This window comes from Mandrillus leucophaeus, unplaced genomic scaffold, assembly GCF_000951045.1.
Source record: "Mandrillus leucophaeus isolate KB7577 unplaced genomic scaffold, Mleu.le_1.0 Scaffold227, whole genome shotgun sequence".
Taxonomy (NCBI): domain Eukaryota; kingdom Metazoa; phylum Chordata; class Mammalia; order Primates; family Cercopithecidae; genus Mandrillus; species Mandrillus leucophaeus.
The window spans coordinates 2,351,972-2,373,650 of NW_012102332.1; the positions used below are offsets into that span (position 1 = coordinate 2,351,972).

Below are 21,679 nucleotides of genomic sequence, written 5' to 3' on the forward strand. Positions count from 1 at the left end.
TAGGTGTATAACCAAGAGAACTGAAAACATGTATCAACACAAAATCCTGTACACAAATGCCCATAACAACATTCATAATCATGAAAAAATGGACTCAGCCAAAAGGTCTACCAACTGATTAATGGATAAACAAAGTATGGTATATCTGTACAATGAAATATTATTTGGCAATAAATAAGAATGGAGGGCCACGGGCAGTGACTCATGCCTATAATCCCAGCACTTTGGGAGGCCGAGGCAGGTGGATCACGAGGTCAGGAGATCGAGACCATCCTGGCTAATGCAGTGAAACCACGTCTCAGCTAAAAATACAAAAAATTAGCTGAGTTTGGTGGTGGGTGCCTGTAGTCCCAGCTACTTGGGAGGCTGAGGCAGGAGAATGGCGTGAACCCAGGTGGCGGAGCTTGCAGTGAGCCGAGATCGTTCACTGCACTCCAGCCTGGGCAACAGAGCGAGACTCCGTCTCAAGAGAAAAAAAAAAAAATGAATGAAGTACTGATATGTGCTATGACAGGAGTGAACCTTGAACACATTATGCTAAGTGAAATAAGCTATTTGCAGAAGCTCATATATCATATGATTCCATTTATATAAAATGTCCGGAATAGACCAAACTGTAGTGACAGACAATATAAGTGACTGCCTAAGACTAGGTGAGATGGGTAGTGGGTGTGGGGAGGAAAAGAGGGGAAAAGGGGAGTGACCACTACTTGGTCATTTTGGTGACGAAAATATTCTAAAATTAGATTAGGGTGATGGTTCCACCATTCAGAGAATATGGGATAACCCTCTGATTTGGGCACATTGAATGTGTGAATTTGTGTATGTGCATTATATCTCAAATAAAGGTGATTTAAAAACAAAGTTAAAAAGGAAGAATTATAGCATAGAGCACCTTTTGTAATTATGACAGCCTAACGGGGATAGAAAGCAATTGGGACATGGCCAATGGCCAAGTACAGTGCTTGATTCCTTCACAGAAATGCTTCAGACTGACTCTGGGTCCCTTGAGCTTAGCATTTTCAAGTGCGAGGAGAGCATGTGTCCCTGCTGTGTTGACAATAATTTCACCGGGCAACCCACAATCAGAAAGCGGGACATGCCTGGGCTTTATTTTCGTCTTTCAATGATGGAGCCAAGCCAGCAACGTCAGGCAAAGAGGGAAAAAACTCAAGAAGGCAGATTGCCTTTAAGAATTTTGCAAACTGATTTAAATGTTTAATCAGCACATTTCAACCACTTTATTAATATGTTTGCATACATATGTGTGCACGAAGGCAGGGCTTTTAGTATTCAGGATAACTCATCAAGATGGTGCATACGTTTCTTCCAGAGTCATGCCATCAGTGTCTGTATGAATCAGTGAAGGCGGAGAACGCTAAAGCTGTCGCGTGTTGCCGATGACACAAGGCCTAGACCTGTTCTTGAGAGTAGGGCACGCCCTGTGGGGCGGACACAGCGGCAGAGCCTGCAGATCAGGCAGGAAAAAGAGGGCAGGTGCACCAGGCCATAGAGCTCCAGCAGGGCACGCCCTGTGGGGCGGACACAGCGGCAGAGCCTGCAGATCAGGGCACGCCCTGTGGGGCGGACACAGCGGCAGAGCCTGCAGATCAGGCGGGAAAAAGAGGGCAGGTGCACCAGGCCATAGAGCTCCAGCCTGTCCAGGGCACGCCCTGTGGGGCGGACACAGCGGCAGAGCCTGCAGATCAGGCGGGAGAAAGAGGGCAGGTGCACCAGGCCATAAAGCTCCAGCAGAGAGGGGATGGCGTTATCCCAAGCATGGTTCAGAAGGGGGGAATTCAGGAGTACAGATGCAGGCAGAAAAGCAGCCATCTGGCAAATATCCAGCTCTGGCTCAGGGAGCCAGGGAGCCCTGGTGACAGCGCCCACAGGGTGGGACAGAGTCCCTGCCGATGCCATGGTCTAGGCAGTCACCAGTCTGGGCCCCAGGCAGCAGAAGCCGCCAGGCTCCTGGAGTAAGTAACCACCTGAGAAAGGGTCCCTGAAGCAGGTCAGTATTCACCTATCAAAGCTGGAGACTGAAAGGAGAGAGGGTCTATCGAATCCTGGAGTGATTACCTTACTGAGTTCCTCTTTCCTGAGATCTGGATGGAATACATTCTGGGGAAGGGTGGAAGGTGTATGGGCATGGGCCATGTAGTTAGATCTGCATGGCGAGGACTCAGAGTCTGGGAGCCATTGACAAGCACCTCCACTCCTTGAAGGCCGACGGCAGCTGTGGCTCTCCAAGGTTAAAGAAATGAACCACCCCCTGTGTGTTGTCAGTGGCCAGGCCTATGTGGTGGAGCGCCTGGCCGTTCGTGAAAATCTGCAGTGGGATTAGGTGGCATTTGGCCGTTCATTTTTCGAGTTTCTGTGTCTTGGAGGAAAATTGAGAGAGCACATATGGCCTAAAAGTTTAACTCCTATTCATTGATCAGAATTATAATTTTCACTTTAATGATTTATAAATGTGTACCTTCAAGCGCTAATGTTTGCTCTGTATTTTTAGATGGCTATCCCAAAGAAGAAATGATTTATAGATGGAGAAAAAATTCAGTGGAGGCGGCTGACCAGAAATCATGGCGGCTTTATCAGTTTGACTTCATGGGCCTCAGAAACACCACAGAAATCGTGACAACGTCTGCAGGTAGGAATTTACTGAAAGAGGCATAGCTCTCAAAATTCAGCGAGGCCTAAGGCCATATGTAGTCATATCCTTAATGTCCCAGCCTTTCAGGTAACCATGATACGTTAGTGATTCTGGAGACAAAACAAGTGATTCAAAGTGAAACTGTGTTGTAATGTTTTAATTGGTATGGGAGAGGGATGATTAGAATTAATTCATATTTTTGAATCCAGCCTGTGTTTGCATAATGTCTATAAACCTAGCTATAAACTTAACCTAACTCACTACTGACCATATTTACACAAACCAATTTTACTGATGGGGAGAATTCTGCAAATTTCCATGCACAAGAAGAATCAGATATTATGGAGAATCCACACATAAAAGAAGCTGGTTTGACATGTCCTTTGAGTTTCAATTCTTTTTATTTACTCTAAGTTTTATCTTTAACTTTGAGTTTCTTTTTCAATGATGGAGTGCAATAATTACCTACCAATTTGATTTTATGAAGTGATTATTACATGCATATTCAAAATCCTGTAATTAAATAGAAGGACTTCTTCTGCCTATGAATATATGTGAGTGTGTTTTGTTTTGCTTTTTGTCTTATGTCTTATGTTGTTGTTTTCTGGTTTGGGTATTTCATTATTCCTAGGGTCTACTTTTTCACAACTGATTTTCCTTTGGCAGGGTGTGGGGTGCAGATGGGGGTAGAGTCAGCTTTTCTACTGATATTATTTGTTAGTATGAAGAATTTGTTGGCTCTTAAAATTATCTAATAATTTATTTTATTGGTGAGTAGATTAAGATGCCAGTTTTGAGAATTAATGGTAAATATCTTTAAAGCCCAGTCTTAATTCTTGATACCACTGTAAAACAGAGAGTTATTGACACATCAAGAAAAGTCCTGAAAAAGTTACCTGATTAAGGGAGAAAAACAAAAGATTCTCTATGGGTGTCATGGTGGAAAATGTGAGAAATGGGATCTGTGTTTAAATGTTAAACAATGACAATGTTAAATAATGGAACACCACAATTTATGTAAATGAACTGCAGAGGCAGTGCAAAGGGAAATGTTTTAGGATGCTTGCTGCCAATTAAGAGGCACCTACCTTGGTCATGTAATTCCCTGTCTTAAAGGCTGCAATGCACCAGCAGACCTTTGGGGTCTAAGGCTGCCTGAAGGGAGTTACCAAGCAGCAGGGAGGACTGCTCTAGCATTTACATCCCAAAGGTCACTGCTTCTCCTTTCCTGGTGTTCTCAAAACAAAAGGAAATGCAAAGTTAAGCTGAACCCATCTAACTCAGGGGATTTTGAAATTGATTGCAAGCAAATACTAGCTCAGAAAAGTGACAAATAGAAGGAGACAACATATTTGAGGCAACAGTCTGAGCAATTCTTGTGCTAGGTGTTACTGTGGCTCTTAAAGAAATTATAATCGATCTCTAAAGTCATATTTTTAGTAAGTTTTACAACCATATTCGATCTTCTGTATAATTACACTTGTAAGGAAAATGTCCTTTGGATAATAAAAAAAATTCCCATTTCATGTGCTCGTGACGGACGCATGGTAGCTGGAGCCCACAAGCATGAGAAGTCACGCTCTGCCTGCAACTGGGGTGTGTTGTTGCGTGTTTTCAGGCCATATCCAGCGTCAGTTCAGGTGTCAACAGTTCACTGATTAATGAATATTCATGAAACACCATTGCTTGCTAAATGTGATTGACATTTTCACAATGTGGAGGATCACCTATGGGGCTGTGATGGCATTTGAAAGGATCCCTGTCAGATAAATGCCTTTTTATAGGCAAATGTTATTCCTTGTTTCTCAATCTCCTAACTCAAAATTATGACTACAGCAATAACACACTTACTTACATAAGCCCTTTTTTCCAAGAAAATGAAAGCATTTGCAACACTGTCTACTTGGTTCTCACAAGTCGTTGTAAAGTTTGAAAAGGATGGACATGATTGTGCCAAGTTTTCAAGCTTATGTAAATAATTCTACTAGGGAACTTATCTGTGAAATGGAAACACTTTGGGAAACCTCAGAATCAGGAGAACGAGATGTGAAGCCTGCAGGTGCATTGCCAAGTCCAGGCCCTGGGAGGTGGTCTGTGTCTCTTATTGCCTCCCACCATCCTCTCACTGTGGCTACTGTGGCCCGTCATGCTTTGGGCACAGCCCTAAACAGCTGCGTTTATTTGACTGGACCCACTTTTCTCTGTTGGGATAACATGAATATCAAAAAATATTATTTATGACATTCTGAGACTTGAATGTAATATATTAAATATGTTTATTTAAAATGCACAAAGACTGTTCAAAAACATTAGTCACTGAATTAGTTTCCTGGAGCTGCTTTCGCAGTTCTACCAACTGTGGCTCAAACGACAGAAACGTCTCTCAGCTCTGGAGGCTGGAAGTCTAAAATCAAGATGGCAGGCCTGGCATCTTCCGAGTGCCGTGAGGGAAGGATCGGCTCCAGGCCTCTCTCGCTGGCTTGCAGGTAGTATTCTCTCCATGTCCTTCTAATGTGCAGCGAATGCAAGAAGTGAATTCTGTTCTATTGTCTCCTCCCTGGAGGTGTCGATCTCTGTGTCTGCATTTCCTCTTTCTATAGAAACACCGGTCATATTGGATTAGGCCTGCCTTCATGACCTCAACCATTTTCAGAGGCTCTATTTCCAAATAAGGTCATGTTCACGGTACTGTGGGTTAGGACTCTAACATCTTTGGGTGAATACAATTTAACCCATGGCAGTAACCCAGACAGTTTAGCACGCTATGAAGAGTAGCATTTCAATTGCATTGGGAAATGAGATGTTCTCTTTATCCCAGACACATCCGTTTTACTTGGACTTCCTAGTAAGTCCAAGTGTCTTGGACTTCTGACTGGCACAACAGTGTGCTTTGTTAGGTTACTGATGGTCTTGAACAGTCTCTGTGCAGTCTTTGTGCCTTCCTCAACTATTCTCCAAGGACACTTGCAGCTGACCTTTCCTTTGCACTAGCCAAAGGCCACCGTGCATAATAAAAATCAGAGACTTGTTTTTTCTTTTTTTGTTGTTGAGACGGAGTTTCACTCTTGCTACCCACGCTGGAGTGCAATGGCATGATCTCGGCTCGCTGCGACCACCACCTCCTAGGTTCAAGCAATTCTCCTGCCTCAGCCTCTCAAGTAGCTGGGATTACAGGCTCCTGCCACCACGCCCGGCTAATTTTTTGTATTTTTAGTAGAGACAAGGTTTCACCATGTTGGCCAGGCTGGTCTCAAACTCCTGACCTCAGGTGGTCCACCCTTATGGGCCTCCCAAAGTGCTAAGATTACAGGTGTGAGCCACTGTGCCCAGCAAATCAGGAACTTTTTGTTATCTCTTCTATATATGTATATCTATCTACCAATTGCAATAAGAAGTAAACCTCTTACTTTTTTTATTCTAATAATTTAAAATATCTGTAGGCATACCATCACTAAGAATAACCTGCAGCGATTTCAAGGAAGTATATATCTTGGAATTATCAGAAACAGGCTGATGGTAAAACGTTCAGCTTTGGTTTTCAGTAATGTTGTTAATTAAAAAGAAGCTCAATATATATGGATATGCATACATGCATGAGTTGATATACACACACATATTTCCTGCTGTGTCAGCTGAGAAGTCCTAGGAGCAACAACACTGCAGGAGCAATAAGTACCCTTAGTGCCCAGATCTTGGCTTCTCATATCATTCTCCAGTTAAAGGAACCAGGGCTCCTTGGAAAAGTGGCAGATTGTGAGGCTGCAGCAGGGAATATACAAGATGAGCCTAGAGAATCTTGCAGTTCCAGAAACTAAGACATGCTAACCACTCACCTCACACCCACCCACCTACACACAAAATCATGGGGCTATATCAACAGATGCCAACTAAAAGATATTACAATGGTCAAAGCCAAAAATGTGAGCAGCAAGATAAATACAGTAGTATTGGATTATAACCCAAGAAAAAAATCAATATCTATGAGGCCACACTGATGCAAATAAATGATTGAATAACTACATACATACCTACATGGGAGAACCCAGACAAATCCCCCATGCAGAATTTCACATGATTTATGTAGATGCTATTCTCTCAGGGAGGCAGGGCATAGCTCCCACTCTTCAATTGTGGGCTGCACCTGGTGACTTTCTTCCACCGAGCACAGGAGGAGACAAAGGAAGAAGATGCACAGGGGATACATCTGGTGAGCACCACGCGGCCAGGTGATCGGTGAACATGGTCAGTGATTACACATGGTGATCCTGTGTACCCTGCATATGATGCGATGAAAATCCACTTTACGAGTCTGGAAAGAAGGTGGCTATGGAAAGTTATCCTCTTGGGTTGGTGCATCAGTGAGTCAATCGTTACAATACCTATGAGCCATTATCTCAGAGAGAAAGGAAGGAAAGATAAGTGGACTCTATACTCCAGACATTTTCTGAATTTCAAAACTGAAAAGAAGAAAGTGAAGAAAACAAGGAGAAGGGGTCTGAAAAGCAGACTCTGTCAGGGAGGGCAAGATAAGGAAAGCGCACCACTGAGGATGCACCGGGAAGAGGGGTCGCGGTGAACATGCCGCTGGAGCTACAGCCCCCGGAGTTACCTGTACAGCGAGTGCAAAAGAGACTAAAAAGCCTGTGAAACTACAGCTCAGCCTTCAGCCACCCCAGCCCCTGATGGTATTAAGGTGATTAGTCCCAATCTTTGGCCTGGAAAAGAGAATGAAGAGCCCCCGCTTGAAGGATAATAAATTTTTTTTTTTTTTACAGATTTTCATACGAAAAGTGCACTGTGGCCAAATGATCAAAACCCAAAAATAACACAGGTATCTGACTTTTTACCAGAAATCATGGCAACCAGAAGACAGTGGAACTCCAAATGTGAAAAGAAACAGAGAATATTCTATAAAAAAGCCAATACAAATAATGGTGAATTAGTGATGTGTTTGGGCTAAGGAAAAACAGGAAGAGAGAAAGAGATTGACTCTATGCTCTCTCTAGCAAGCTGCTTCTCTCCCTGTGTAAAACCTCTGTGGCATTTGCAGGTTAATCCATATCTTTGCCATATCAAGGCTGCCGTAATGCCCGTTTGAACCTGAGTCCAGCTGTCTAAAATAATTTGGGTAGAATGCGCGGCGCTTTTTTCTCACCCACAGCAGGTCTGTGAGGTAGGACTGGAAATATGAAGGCTGCTTTGCAGTGGGCATACCTACGGCCAGCTGAGGGGCGCTCAGGTCAGGCTCAGCGCACGCTCAGAAGCGGCTTTGTAGTGGAAGTGATCCTAGCAAAGGCTCCCTGAGGTCACAGGAAGAGATCAAGGAAGACGCCTGGGGCTCCAGACTCATTGCACTAGGAGCTTTCCCTCTGGTGCCTGGTTTATTCTACGACCACGAAGAGGCTCCCCCACCCAGAGACTAGTTATTACGGTCAAAACGGTCAGGAGAAAGGCTGCTCTCCCAAGGCTGTGGCAAAAGCCACATGGCTTGATGTGGACATCTGATGTTTTGGAAGTTGATTCAGTCTTTATGTGTAGAAGCTTCTGTAAGGAGTTCTCCAAACTCCAAAAAATGATTCTCTATATAAAGTGTTTGATATTGTGTGTTTAATATTCCAGCTAATTAAAAAGTACATATATTTCCTCCGGCAGTGCCCACTGGGAGGGAGGGAGCGCAGAGGGCAGGAGCTCCGGTGCTAGAGTCAGACCGCACTGCTTGAACGATCCGCACCACTTACCTGCTCTGTGACCCTGGGCAACTCCTCTGACCCGTCCCTGCACTCCCCTCATAAGCGAGGGGCAAACTGCCTCCTGCTTTATATGGGTATTGTGAATTTCAGTGAATGAAGGCATGCCGAGCACATAATTGCCGGTATAGATACACAAATATTGCCTCTGATTATTGACTCAATGTCGTTCCTGTGAGGGAGACTTGAGAGATTTACGCATTGTCTTTCTTCAGTAATCATCCACTAAGTCAGCTGCCAGCACTGTATTCAATGAGACTGCTCCAGCAGGATGCTATAGTGAGATTACATCTTGAATGCAAATAGGAATAGACGTTTAAATAGCTCTTGTAGAAGAAACTCAAAAAGTGGTTTCTTCTTGGCGTTTTGTCATATTTTTCTGAATGCAATCTGGGTAATGTATCAGTCTGGGTTTGAAAGTCATAATTTTAAAAATAGCGTCAGTATCTTTGTTCACAGGATTGAGTGAACAATCTTTCAAACCCGCTGTGAGTCATCCTCCATCTCTAATTCAGACAGGAAATGCGGAGAAAACCTCTTCTGGGTCGAATGAACTGCTCGTCCGCTAAGAAAATTGAAATCCTGTGATACAAATCATATCTGAGTATGTCTGTTTTTTTAAAATCAGATTTAATTAATTACTCCTTCCATGGGACCTGAATAAATTATAGCATTTAATATATGATGACAGTAATACGTCTGCATAAGAGCATTTTATGGTTTTCATTTGGCTCTCGCTCTGTACTTTGAGCAAGGTAGGACACGGGCCAATAGCTTTATTTATAGATGAGGAACCAGTCTCAGCAAGATCTCAGGCACGGCCTTCAGTGGTGCACCCAGTATGTGCTGTGGCTGGCGTTAGACCCTCTCATTCTGAGGCCAGTGGCTTTTCCACGATGTCAGTGCCACAAAGAGTTAACTTGACTTCCGGTATCTCACCCCCGGTTTCCAGAACATTTTATTTACCTCCCCAGTGTTGGACTGTATCTACCAAACAAGATATCCCCTGGCATGGAAGATATTTTATATCATTTTTCCACTGTGGAATCATATTACTGCTTCCAATATTTGATCGGAAGGAAAGTCTTAAATCTGTATCATGACATAAGCGAGTATGATGATTTAAAATTATAAAAGTACATTCTTGTTGAGATTTAGGGCTCTGGAAAGTATTTCTCTGAAATATCGCCACGCTTAAGATGCTCAGGAACACTCATTGTTTCACATGCTCTTTTGATGATACTACAACCCTTTAAGGTAGCTAGGCCACTATCCCATGACACAAATGGCAATCTGAATCTTAAAAGTATCTTTGTTCATGAAATGCGAGGGCGAGCCATCCTGTAGCCTCGAGATGGCTGTAGAGCACAGCACTCTAGGACAAACCTGCACTGGATAAAAGCCAAACAGCCCTTGACACCTGAGCTGAAGCTCCTGGAGCACTCCCTGCCCACGTCCTAGCAAGCACTCATGCCACACTCCCATACCTTCTGAGCCCACCCGGATAACTTAGTAGTCCCTGGGCTTTCAAGCATTGATGTCATTCCTCCAGGAGGCCATTTTCAGGAGCTGCTCCCACGCCCCTCAAAGCCCAGGACGGGTTGACAGCCATTTACTTCCAGAATGCCCTGACTTTGCCCCATGGTGACATTTAGCACATAGCATCGTACCGTGATTGTAACCAAGGAGGACTTGGAAGACAGAGGCTGAGAATATGATGCTGGAGCCATCCTACCTGGGTTTAAATTCCAGGCCTGCACTCATAAGATACATCGTCTCGGATCACTGTCTTATTCTGAGACTCAGTTTCCTCATCTGCAAAATGGGCAGGACAGTTCTCATGCTGGCCTCAGAGATAAGGACCTTGTGAGGATTAATGAGCTTGAAAGCAGACAGCAGTCATTGTCTGGCATTCATTTTATACCTTTCCCAGTGAATCCACCTGTTGGTGTCCCAGGGAGCTAGCAAAGTAATTAGCTCAAAGAAAGTACGTGAATGTTTGGAAGAGAAAATAACCCTTAATTTGTTTAGCAAATGAGTCTAAAGGATAAATATATCCGTTTGCAAACATTTAGTTGTCATCTTAGAAAAATTAATATGGAAGCATTAAGGAGACATAGAAGTGAAGATATTGTTTTGATATTTTAGTAGCTACATTTCACTCCTGTTTGTATTAATAGTTTCATTATTTAAAATTTATCCCACAAGGCACTTTTTAAATTTTTTTAATTCTACTTTAAGTTCTGGGATACATGTGCAGAACGTGCAGGTTTGTTACATAGGTATACACGTGCTATGGTGGTTCGCTGCGCCCATCAACCTGCCATCTACGTTAGGTATTTCTCCTAGTGCTATCCCTCCTCCAGACTCATTGCACTAGGAGCTTTCCCTCTGGTGCCTGGTTTATTCTATGACCACGAAGAGGCTCCCCCACCCAAAGACTAGTTATTACGGTCAAAACGGTCAGGAGAAAGGCTGCTCTCCCAAGGCTGTGGCAAAAGCCACATGGCTTGATGTGGACATCTGATGTTTTGGAAGTTGATTCAGTCTTTATGTGTAGAAGCTTCTGTAAGGAGTTCTCCAAACTCCAAAAAATGATTCTCTATATAAAGTGTTTGATATTGTGTGTTTAATATTCCAGCTAATTAAAAAGTACATATATTTCCTCCGGCAGTGCCCACTGGGAGGGAGGGAGCGCAGAGGGCAGGAGCTCCGGTGCTAGAGTCAGACCGCACTGCTTGAACGATCCGCACCACTTACCTGCTCTGTGACCCTGGGCAACTCCTCTGACCCGTCCCTGCACTCCCCTCATAAGCGAGGGGAAACTGCCTCCTGCTTTATATGGGTATTGTGAATTTCAGTGAATGAAGGCATGCGAGCACATAATTGCCGGTATAGATACACAAATATTGCCTCTGATTATTGACTCAATGTCGTTCCTGTGAGGGAGACTTGAGAGATTTACGCATTGTCTTTCTTCAGTAATCATCCACTAAGTCAGCTGCCAGCACTGTATTCAATGAGACTGCTCCAGCAGGATGCTATAGTGAGATTACATCTTGAATGCAAATAGGAATAGACGTTTAAATAGCTCTTGTAGAAGAAACTCAAAAAGTGGTTTCTTCTTGGCGTTTTGTCATATTTTTCTGAATGCAATCTGGGTAATGTATCAGTCTGGGTTTGAAAGTCATAATTTTAAAAATAGCGTCAGTATCTTTGTTCACAGGATTGAGTGAACAATCTTTCAAACCCGCTGTGAGTCATCCTCCATCTCTAATTCAGACAGGAAATGCGGAGAAAACCTCTTCTGGGTCGAATGAACTGCTCGTCCGCTAAGAAAATTGAAATCCTGTGATACAAATCATATCTGAGTATGTCTGTTTTTTTAAAATCAGATTTAATTAATTACTCCTTCCATGGGACCTGAATAAATTATAGCATTTAATATATGATGACAGTAATACGTCTGCATAAGAGCATTTTATGGTTTTCATTTGGCTCTCGCTCTGTACTTTGAGCAAGGTAGGACACGGGCCAATAGCTTTATTTATAGATGAGGAACCAGTCTCAGCAAGATCTCAGGCACGGCCTTCAGTGGTGCACCCAGTATGTGCTGTGGCTGGCGTTAGACCCTCTCATTCTGAGGCCAGTGGCTTTTCCACGATGTCAGTGCCACAAAGAGTTAACTTGACTTCCGGTATCTCACCCCCGGTTTCCAGAACATTTTATTTACCTCCCCAGTGTTGGACTGTATCTACCAAACAAGATATCCCCTGGCATGGAAGATATTTTATATCATTTTTCCACTGTGGAATCATATTACTGCTTCCAATATTTGATCGGAAGGAAAGTCTTAAATCTGTATCATGACATAAGCGAGTATGATGATTTAAAATTATAAAAGTACATTCTTGTTGAGATTTAGGGCTCTGGAAAGTATTTCTCTGAAATATCGCCACGCTTAAGATGCTCAGGAACACTCATTGTTTCACATGCTCTTTTGATGATACTACAACCCTTTAAGGTAGCTAGGCCACTATCCCATGACACAAATGGCAATCTGAATCTTAAAAGTATCTTTGTTCATGAAATGCGAGGGCGAGCCATCCTGTAGCCTCGAGATGGCTGTAGAGCACAGCACTCTAGGACAAACCTGCACTGGATAAAAGCCAAACAGCCCTTGACACCTGAGCTGAAGCTCCTGGAGCACTCCCTGCCCACGTCCTAGCAAGCACTCATGCCACACTCCCATACCTTCTGAGCCCACCCGGATAACTTAGTAGTCCCTGGGCTTTCAAGCATTGATGTCATTCCTCCAGGAGGCCATTTTCAGGAGCTGCTCCCACGCCCCTCAAAGCCCAGGACGGGTTGACAGCCATTTACTTCCAGAATGCCCTGACTTTGCCCCATGGTGACATTTAGCACATAGCATCGTACCGTGATTGTAACCAAGGAGGACTTGGAAGACAGAGGCTGAGAATATGATGCTGGAGCCATCCTACCTGGGTTTAAATTCCAGGCCTGCACTCGTAAGATACATCGTCTCGGATCACTGTCTTATTCTGAGACTCAGTTTCCTCATCTGCAAAATGGGCAGGACAATTCTCATGCTGGCCTCAGAGATAAGGACCTTGTGAGGATTAATGAGCTTGAAAGCAGACAGCAGTCATTGTCTGGCATTCATTTTATACCTTTCCCAGTGAATCCACCTGTTGGTGTCCCAGGGAGCTAGCAAAGTAATTAGCTCAAAGAAAGTACGTGAATGTTTGGAAGAGAAAATAACCCTTAATTTGTTTAGCAAATGAGTCTAAAGGATAAATATATCCGTTTGCAAACATTTAGTTGTCATCTTAGAAAAATTAATATGGAAGCATTAAGGAGACATAGAAGTGAAGATATTGTTTTGATATTTTAGTAGCTACATTTCACTCCTGTTTGTATTAATAGTTTCATTATTTAAAATTTATCCCACAAGGCACTTTTTAAATTTTTTTAATTCTACTTTAAGTTCTGGGATACATGTGCAGAACGTGCAGGTTTGTTACATAGGTATACACGTGCTATGGTGGTTCGCTGTGCCCATCAACCTGCCATCTACGTTAGGTATTTCTCCTAGTGCTATCCCTCCCCCATCCACCCACCCCCCTCCAGGCTCTGGTGTGTGATGTTCCCTGCCCTGTGTCCATGTGTTCTCACTGTTCAGCTCCCACTTATGAGTGAGAACATGCGGTGTTTGGTTTTCTGTTCTTGTGCTAGTTTGCTGAGAATAATGGTTTCCAGCTTCATCCATGTCCCTGCAAAGGACATGAACTCATCATTTTTTATGACTGCATAGTATTCCATGGTGTATATGTGCCACATTTTCTTTATCCAGTCTATCATTGATGGGCCTTTGGGTTGGTTTCAGGTCTTTGCTATTGTGAATTGTGCTACTACAAATGTATGTGTGCAAGTGTCTTCATAGTAGAATGATTTATAATCCTTTGGGCATATACCCAGTTATGGGATTGCTGGGTCAAATGGTATTTCTGGTTCTAGATCCTTGAGGAATCATCACAGCTTTCCACAATGGTTGAACTAATTTACACTCCCACCAACAGTGTAAAAGCTTTCCTATTTCTCCACATCCTCTCCAGCATCTGTTGTTTCCTGACTCTTTAAGGATCGCTTTTCTAACTGACATGAGAGGGTATCTCATTGTGGCTTTGATTTGCATTTCTCTAATGACCAGTGATGATGAGCTTTTGTTTCATATATTTGTTGGCTGCATAAATGTCTTCTTTTGAGAAGTGTCTGTTAATATCCTTTGCCCACTTTTTGATGGGGTTGTTTGTTTTCTTTTTCCCGTAAATTTGTTTAAGTTCTTTGTGGATTCTGGATATTAGCCCTTTGTCCGATGGATAGATTGCAAAAATTTTCTCCCATTCTGTAGGTTGCCTGTTCACTCTGATGATAGTTTCTTTTGCTGTGCAGAAGCTCTTTAGTTTAATTACATCCCATTTGTCTATTTTGGCTTTTGTTGCCATTGCTTTTGGTGTTTTGGTCATGAAGTCCTTGCCCATGCCTGAATGGTATTGCCTAGGTTTTCTTCTAGGGTTTTTAATGGTTTTAGGTCTTACATTTAAGTCTTTAATGTATCTTGAGTTAATTTTTGTGTAAGGTATAAGGAAGGGGTCTATTTTCAGTTTTCTGTGTATGGCTAGCCAGTTTTCCTGACACCATTTATGTACTCTTTCAGATAAGCCTAGTTTTGCCATATGGATACAAATATATGAACCAAAATTTTTGAAAGGGGCAGAGCAGATTGATTTTAGTTGGTTGATATTTATTTTTAATAAATATCACATATTAAAGGCATGTAGCTTACCACAAATTCGTTTTCTATGAAAATACTGTAAGCTTTCAGCAGGATTCAGATTTTAACAGTCCACACGGCTTCTGTGCAGACAAGGGATGCCATGGACCTATTTGGAGGCTGGCTGCCTAGGTGAGGAATTGATTCCTTAGGAGTCCCCTGGGGACTCAGGAGCTTACATAGGTGACGTCCATCCAGCTCACGTGAAGACTCTTGGCCAGACGTCCATTTTCCGTCTTAATCAACATAGAATCTGAAGAAATGCAGGCCCGTTTCCTGAGATAATGAAGCCTTTGCCAGCCAGGGTCAATCTCTCTTTGCCGTTATTGTCACGGTAGCCATCAATCAGATAACCTGGGTGCGTTTCCTCTTTGTCCAATGAAACTTTTCTTAATGGTTCTATTTCAACTGGTTGTCACTGATCAGACACTTCTGTGGGGAAATTTTGAATTTACCCAAAATAGTTCCCTCCAGACCCCAACTTTCCTTGGACAACAGCGCTGCTCTTTGGATGTTGCTCGGTTCTCACTTGGCTCTCCATCTCTCCATAACAAATAAAGATACATTTATCTTTCAGACTCTATTGCTAAACAACTGACAGAGACAGAACATGGGAATTGTGTGGCCCTTGTCCTGCCGCTGCCCCCCCCCCCCCCCAAACACACAGCTTTTGCCCCTTTTCTGTGGCCATTGAAGATGTCTGTCATCAGAGTCGTACTACATTGGACTTAGTAGTTCACCTTCTCCTTCTGATTTGCTCTAAACCAGAAGGAGACTCGCTCCATTTATCAGAACACCACACATGAGAGGAATGCAGGAATGCTGTTGTTTCACAAGCACCTGGCTCTTGGCAGGGGCACTCTCATGCCCTCCTTCCTGGCTGTGCTGCTGAGATGCCCACGCTGGTCTGGATGGACGCATGGAAGCCCCACGCCCTTAGTCCCCATTGGCATAGCCTCAGCCCCACACTGAGGCCCCTGCCTTCAAAGGCCTGGGGGCTCTCCTTCCCAGAGGGTATCCAAACAGTCATTCAGTCAACCTATTTACTCTTCCCAGGGAAGAAAAAATCATAATTCAAGAAGCCATGCAGTCAGCTCTGCTGGCAGCCAAGCACCTCCCAGTCTCAGACAGGCAGCCCGGTCCAGTCCTGGCTAAAGTTTTCCTTGTAATCACAACTCAAAATTCACATCTATCTTCCTGTCCATAGGAGTTTTCCTGGAGTATCACCTCATGTATCATCATACAGAAACCAAAACATTCTACTGCCACCTAGATTCTACAGTTGATATTTGTTTTCTTACTTCCTTTAAGCTATCCATGCAGGGATCTTTGGATTTCAAACATCTGCTGATTGGCAGTAAGACCAGTATATACTTGTGTTCAGTTAGTATTTTATGGTAAAATTCAAGTGTAAGGACAATAAAGTGTAAAAATTATAGGTCCATGTAATGCTTAAGTGTCTACTCCTCAAAGAAGTAATTACCAGTAAAAAAGTGCGATCAGGGCCGGGCGCGGTGGCTCGCCCCTGTAATCCCAGCACTTTGGGAGGCCGAGGCAGGTGGATCACGAGATCAGGAGATCGAGACCATCCTGGCTAACACGGTGAAACCCGTTCTCTACTAAAAATAGAAAAAACTAGCCGGGCGCGGTGGCGGCGCCTGTGGTCCCAGCTACTCGGGAGGCTGAGGCATGAGAATGGCGTGAACCCGGGAGGCAGAGCTTGCAGTGAGCTGAGATCGCCCCACTGCACTCCAGCCTGGGCTGCAAGCGAGACTCTGTCTCAAAAAAAAAAAAAAAGTGCGATCAGAACAAACAACAGATGAACACAAAGAAGCCGCAGAGTCTGAGGACGAGCCTCACTGCAGTAAGAATGACAAGGACGTTCGAAAGTCACTCTGTTACTCCCTGTGTTCATACTTCAAATATGTGGGCTGTTTGGGCCATTTGCATGGCTCTACATTTTCTTCTTATTACCCCGTGTGCCCAATGCTACTGTTATTTACAGAATTTATTTTTTAGTCATATCCCATATGACTTGTGTAATTTTATTTATCAAAGCCTTGTTATCAAACCATGTTGGGGTAATTTATTGGTCTTTTATACCAAAAGCCTTTGTTTCGTCAATACAAAACATAAAGCTCTAGCGGTTTGGAGTTCATCCAGAGTTGCACAGCATTGTGATTAGCCCATTTGTCAGGACTAATTACGCTCAAGTTAGAACAAAGTCTTTTTAAAAAGTAGCTAGCCAGCCCCCAATTTTAATGAGGACTTAGAGTCATAGACTTGGCTTGGAATTCATCATCGCTCCCTGAGTATGTGTCAAGTAGAAAGAGAGGGCACATTCCAATGGCTCTTTATTTCTTCTGTAATAAAGTCACAGATAAAAGGAGCATAAAAAGCATGCTTTGGTCTCGGTTTAAGTCTGACTTCAAAAGAATCTGAAGATGATGTGAAGTTAATGCGCTGCTCCCAGGACATCATAAGATGGCTAAGCATGCAGCCCAGGGTGACTGCAGCAGCTGCCAGCCCTGGCTGTGGGATCCGGGGCAAGTCTAAGGAGAGAGAGCAGTTGGGCCTGGAAGCCCTATCCCAGCCCCTGCCTAGCACAGGGTTCTTTTTCTTTCTGCCATTTTAACTAAGCTGGAGGCCCCAGTATATTTTAGGGAATCAGTCTTCAAAATAACTGCTGATTCCATGCAGTGATATTGTTTGTTTCACAAGTAGATTTGCTTTTATAAAGTAGAATATTTATTTGTTCAAGACATATATTCATGTTGTTGTTTATATTGATGAGAGAACCACTCACAGACAGCTGTGCACTCACTCTGTGCATGTAAAGTTCGGCCTTAGGCCCTGCACTTCCTGTTTAACTTGTCTGCCATCTATGAGATTCTGTGTCTTCAATTCACAAGCTGTTCAACAACCCCTAAGAAAAAGGGCAATTTGTATTGAATAAGAAGACTAACAAAGATTTAGTCCTTTTGAAAAAGAAAATGCTGATAATATAATGTTAGGTAAAAATAGTTATATAAAATCTTCTATATTGTTTTATGTGTTTGTACTGGGGTGTGGATATGCATCAAAATAAAAAATACCCTTGTGACAAAATTGTAGTGGTGGCTTTTCTCTCATATCTTCATAATGTTTCTCTTTCTTCTCAAAATATTGATGCATATTCCAAATGATTTAAAATTTTGCTTTAAAAAATCTTTAAAATCACAGAAAAATATGTAGAAGAAAACAACAAATCTCCATCTCCACCAGTCTTTGTTAATATCTTGGTATATATGTTTCCAGAGTTTTGTTTTACCATGAGACATACTCTTTTTCATACAATAGACTTGATTTCATATTTTTAAAAAAACTTCAAAAATGGAGAAAAGGATAAACATGATAGTATTTTTTTAAAAAAACTTAAATTCTATCTCCTAGTAAAAATCACAGCTAATATCAGGTAGATGTCTTTCAAAAACGATCTTCATTGAATTCACACAGACAGATTCATAGGCCAATATGCAGACAGAAAATGTAGCAATGTTTGATAACAATTTTGTACGACTGATGTTATTTTAAAAAGTAACTGGGATTTTTCTGGCTTCTATTAGAATAAAAAAAGAAAATAGAGGAATTAAAACTTCAAACAAGTGGGTTTTTTTTTATCAACGAATATATTACTTTCTGAAAGATTGCTCTGAAGTTAAGAAAAACAATTTTAAAGATTCAGAGATAGAAATATATTATTATCTGAAAGATTGCTCTGAAGTTAAGAAAAACATTTTCAAAAGATTCAGAGATAGAGTGATTATTAGCTATATTCTTCAATTTTAGACAGAATCAATAGTCTCAACACTATGAAAAATGAAGTAACGCCAATACCTTCCAGCCAGAGATTGTTAAGAACACTCTGACAGTTGATTGATTGGGATGATTACTTGTTGCAGTGAAAGAACACATATCATGGGGAACCATGGGGCACCTCAGTAAGAGGGAAATAAAGGAATTATTGTAGGTCTTAGGTGTTTGGATGGAAGGTTTGAGGGACTAAGGCTTGGCTCTCGAGTGGATTTTATCAGGAAGCCATGGTTATTTGCTTTTATAAAAGAATGGATGTTGAATTTTGTCTGCTTTTTCTTTACCATTTCATGTGATCATATGATTTTTTCTTCGTTAATATTATGGGTTGCATTGATTGATATTCAAATATTGAACCAACCTCAAATCCCTGGAATAAATCTCAGTTGGTCATTGTAAATAATTATGTCTATAAGTTACTGAGGGTATAATTACTCTCATAAATATTAATGCAAATTTCTTAACAAAATATTAATATTGTTAATATTATTAACAGTACAATATTAATATTATTAATTTGGTATTAATATTGCATAAATTTGATAATATTTGTTAATATTTTGTTAAGAGTTTTAAATATTTATGAGAGTAACTCTGGCCTCGTAAAATGAAGAGAGAAGTGTTCCCTCCTCTCATACGTCCTGGAAGAGTTTGTGTAGAGTTGGTGTTAATTCTTCTTTAAACATTTGGTAGAATTCTTAGGAAGTAATATGGGACTGAAGATTTTTTGTTCAGGAATTTTTAAATTACGAATTCAATTTATTAATGATTATAAGACTATCCAAATGCCTTATTTTATGTTGGGTGAACTAGGGCAGTTTGTCCTTTCCTAGAAATTGGTTTATTTCATCTAAGTTACCACATTTATGTTTCAGAAGTTGTTACACTATTCCTGATTATCCCTCTGATGTCCTTACAAGATCGGTAGTTTTATGTTTTACTTCCAATATTGGTAATTTGCTATTATCTTTTTGGGGGGGCCAGTTATCCTAGTGGTTTGTTAATCTTATTGATACGTTTGGAGAATTATCTCTTTGTTTCTTGTTTTTCTTCTATATCATTCTGAGTCATCAATTCCATTAATTTCTGTTCTTTATTGTTTCCCTCATTCTACTTGATTTGGGTTTATTTTGCTCTTGTTTTTCCGATTTCTTAAAGTGGGAGTTTAGATTATTGATTTCAGACTTTTCTTCTTTCCTGAAGTGTACATTTAGTGCTATAAAACCCTCATTAAGCACTACGTTAGCTGTATCCCACACGTTTTGATGCCTTTTATTTCACACTCTACTAGTACGGACACTTTATCAGTTTAAATGTAGTATAGAAGCCACATCTCATTTTACATCTTCTATAGCCACTAAACACTAATTCCTCCTCCCCCAGCCCATGGGAACCACCTTACTACCTTCTCTTTCTATGACTTTGACTGCTTTAGAAACTTCTTGTAAGTGGCATCATACAATATTTGTCCCTTTGTGGCTGGCTTATTTCACTTAGCATAATGTCCTGGAGGTTCATCCATGTTGTAGCCATGTGACAGGATTTGCTTCTTTTCTAAGGTTGCATAATATTCCATTGTAAGTATATGCCATATTTAAAAATTCATTCATGCTTTGATGGATATTTGAGATGATTCCACCTCTTGGCTATTGTGAATGATGCTGTTGTGAACATGAGTATGCAAATATCTCTTTGAGACCCTGATTTGAATTCTCTTGGATACACATACATTTAGAACCACATTGAACAGTTTTACAATATTTGCTTCAACTATCAACATAAATTAGAAGACTCAAGACAAGGAAAGTCTGTTGTATAATTCTTTCCACTGATCTCCCGTGTGTTCTGTTGATCTCATCCATTGAATTTTTAATTTTGTTTATCATACATTTCAGTTTCAAATTTTCATTTGATTCTTTTTGTGTCTCCTCTACCTTTGCTGAGACTTTCTATTTGTTTCCAAAGTGTGTGTAATCACTTGTGAAAGCATTTTGTGATGGCAACTTTAAAAATTCATGTAAAATTCCTCACATCTTTGTCACCCTGGTGCTGGCATCTGTTGATTGTCTCTTTCTTATTCTCTGTGTAGCAAACTGTTTTTTATTGAAAGCTGGACATTTTGGATGTTTTACTATTAGGCTCTGAATCTTTCTAAAATGTTGTATGAAGCCTCTTTTGACACTGCTCTAGTGAGGAGGGAGGGACATTGCCTCCTTACTTGCGGGGGTGGGGTAGAGGTCCAGGTGACCTACTTGGCCTTCAGCGATATTCCATGGGTGAGGTGCTCCTTGGTCTTTCTGGGCAGAGGTAGGAATTTGATTTCTGCACTAGGCCTCCTCTGCTACCACCCTGGCTTGGAGGGGTTTGGATTTGACACTGTGCCAGAAGCGCTTGTGGCCACCTAGAAGGTATGGAAGTCTTGGGTCCTCTCTTGACCTTCTCTCATGCTGCCCTAGTGGAGGAGTTGGGGGATCCCATTACAACAGAACACTGGGCAGGCCTAGCTTCCTTATTTGGCCTTGGCAGGAGTGAGTGAGGCTGGGGCCACAGGCTTTTTCTGGGAGCGTGGCTGGAATCGGGTAGTTACTGTCTAAAAGTGTTCTGTTGTGTGAGGCTGCCACTTTCTTGTGTTTTTACCTAAAGAGAATCAGCCTTTGCTGGGTATTGCTTTTTGGTCTGTACTTGCTGCTGCTTCCAGGTTGCTGGCTTTTTCAGCCCCTATTCTGGGTTATGTGATGCAAAAAGACAACCCCGGGAAATAATTTTCATGTCTTTCCTCAAGTCCTGAAGTCCCTAGCTGGTCTTCTCCGCATTTCAAAGCATTATGCTTATTTCATATCAACGTGTGGGTTTATTGGTTTTATTTAGCTTAGTGGATAAGGTAAAGTATGTAGACTTCATCTTCTCAGAAGGAAATGTCCAGAAAAGAGGTAATTGTATGCTTGGGTATCATAATAAATCATATCTAAAAGGGAAGACGAGGCTGAGGCTGAGTCTGTCATCAGTAGAGGAGCAGTAGCCACTTACATAGGGGATGTAGAAAAATGTTTGGTGATTCTTGTGGCTTAGACA

At 41.8% G+C, this 21,679-nt stretch overlaps 1 protein-coding gene across 1 annotated transcript in view; it reads left to right on the top strand.

Annotated features, from left to right (window-relative positions):
- GABRG3 (gamma-aminobutyric acid (GABA) A receptor, gamma 3) overlaps positions 1–21,679 on the top strand; it is a 577,857-nt gene that overhangs the window by 519,782 nt on the left and 36,396 nt on the right. The window contains exon 8 of the mRNA XM_011981497.1: positions 2,513–2,650. Within this exon, the coding sequence (XP_011836887.1) occupies positions 2,513–2,650 (138 nt within the window). The remainder of the gene's footprint in view (positions 1–2,512; positions 2,651–21,679) is intronic.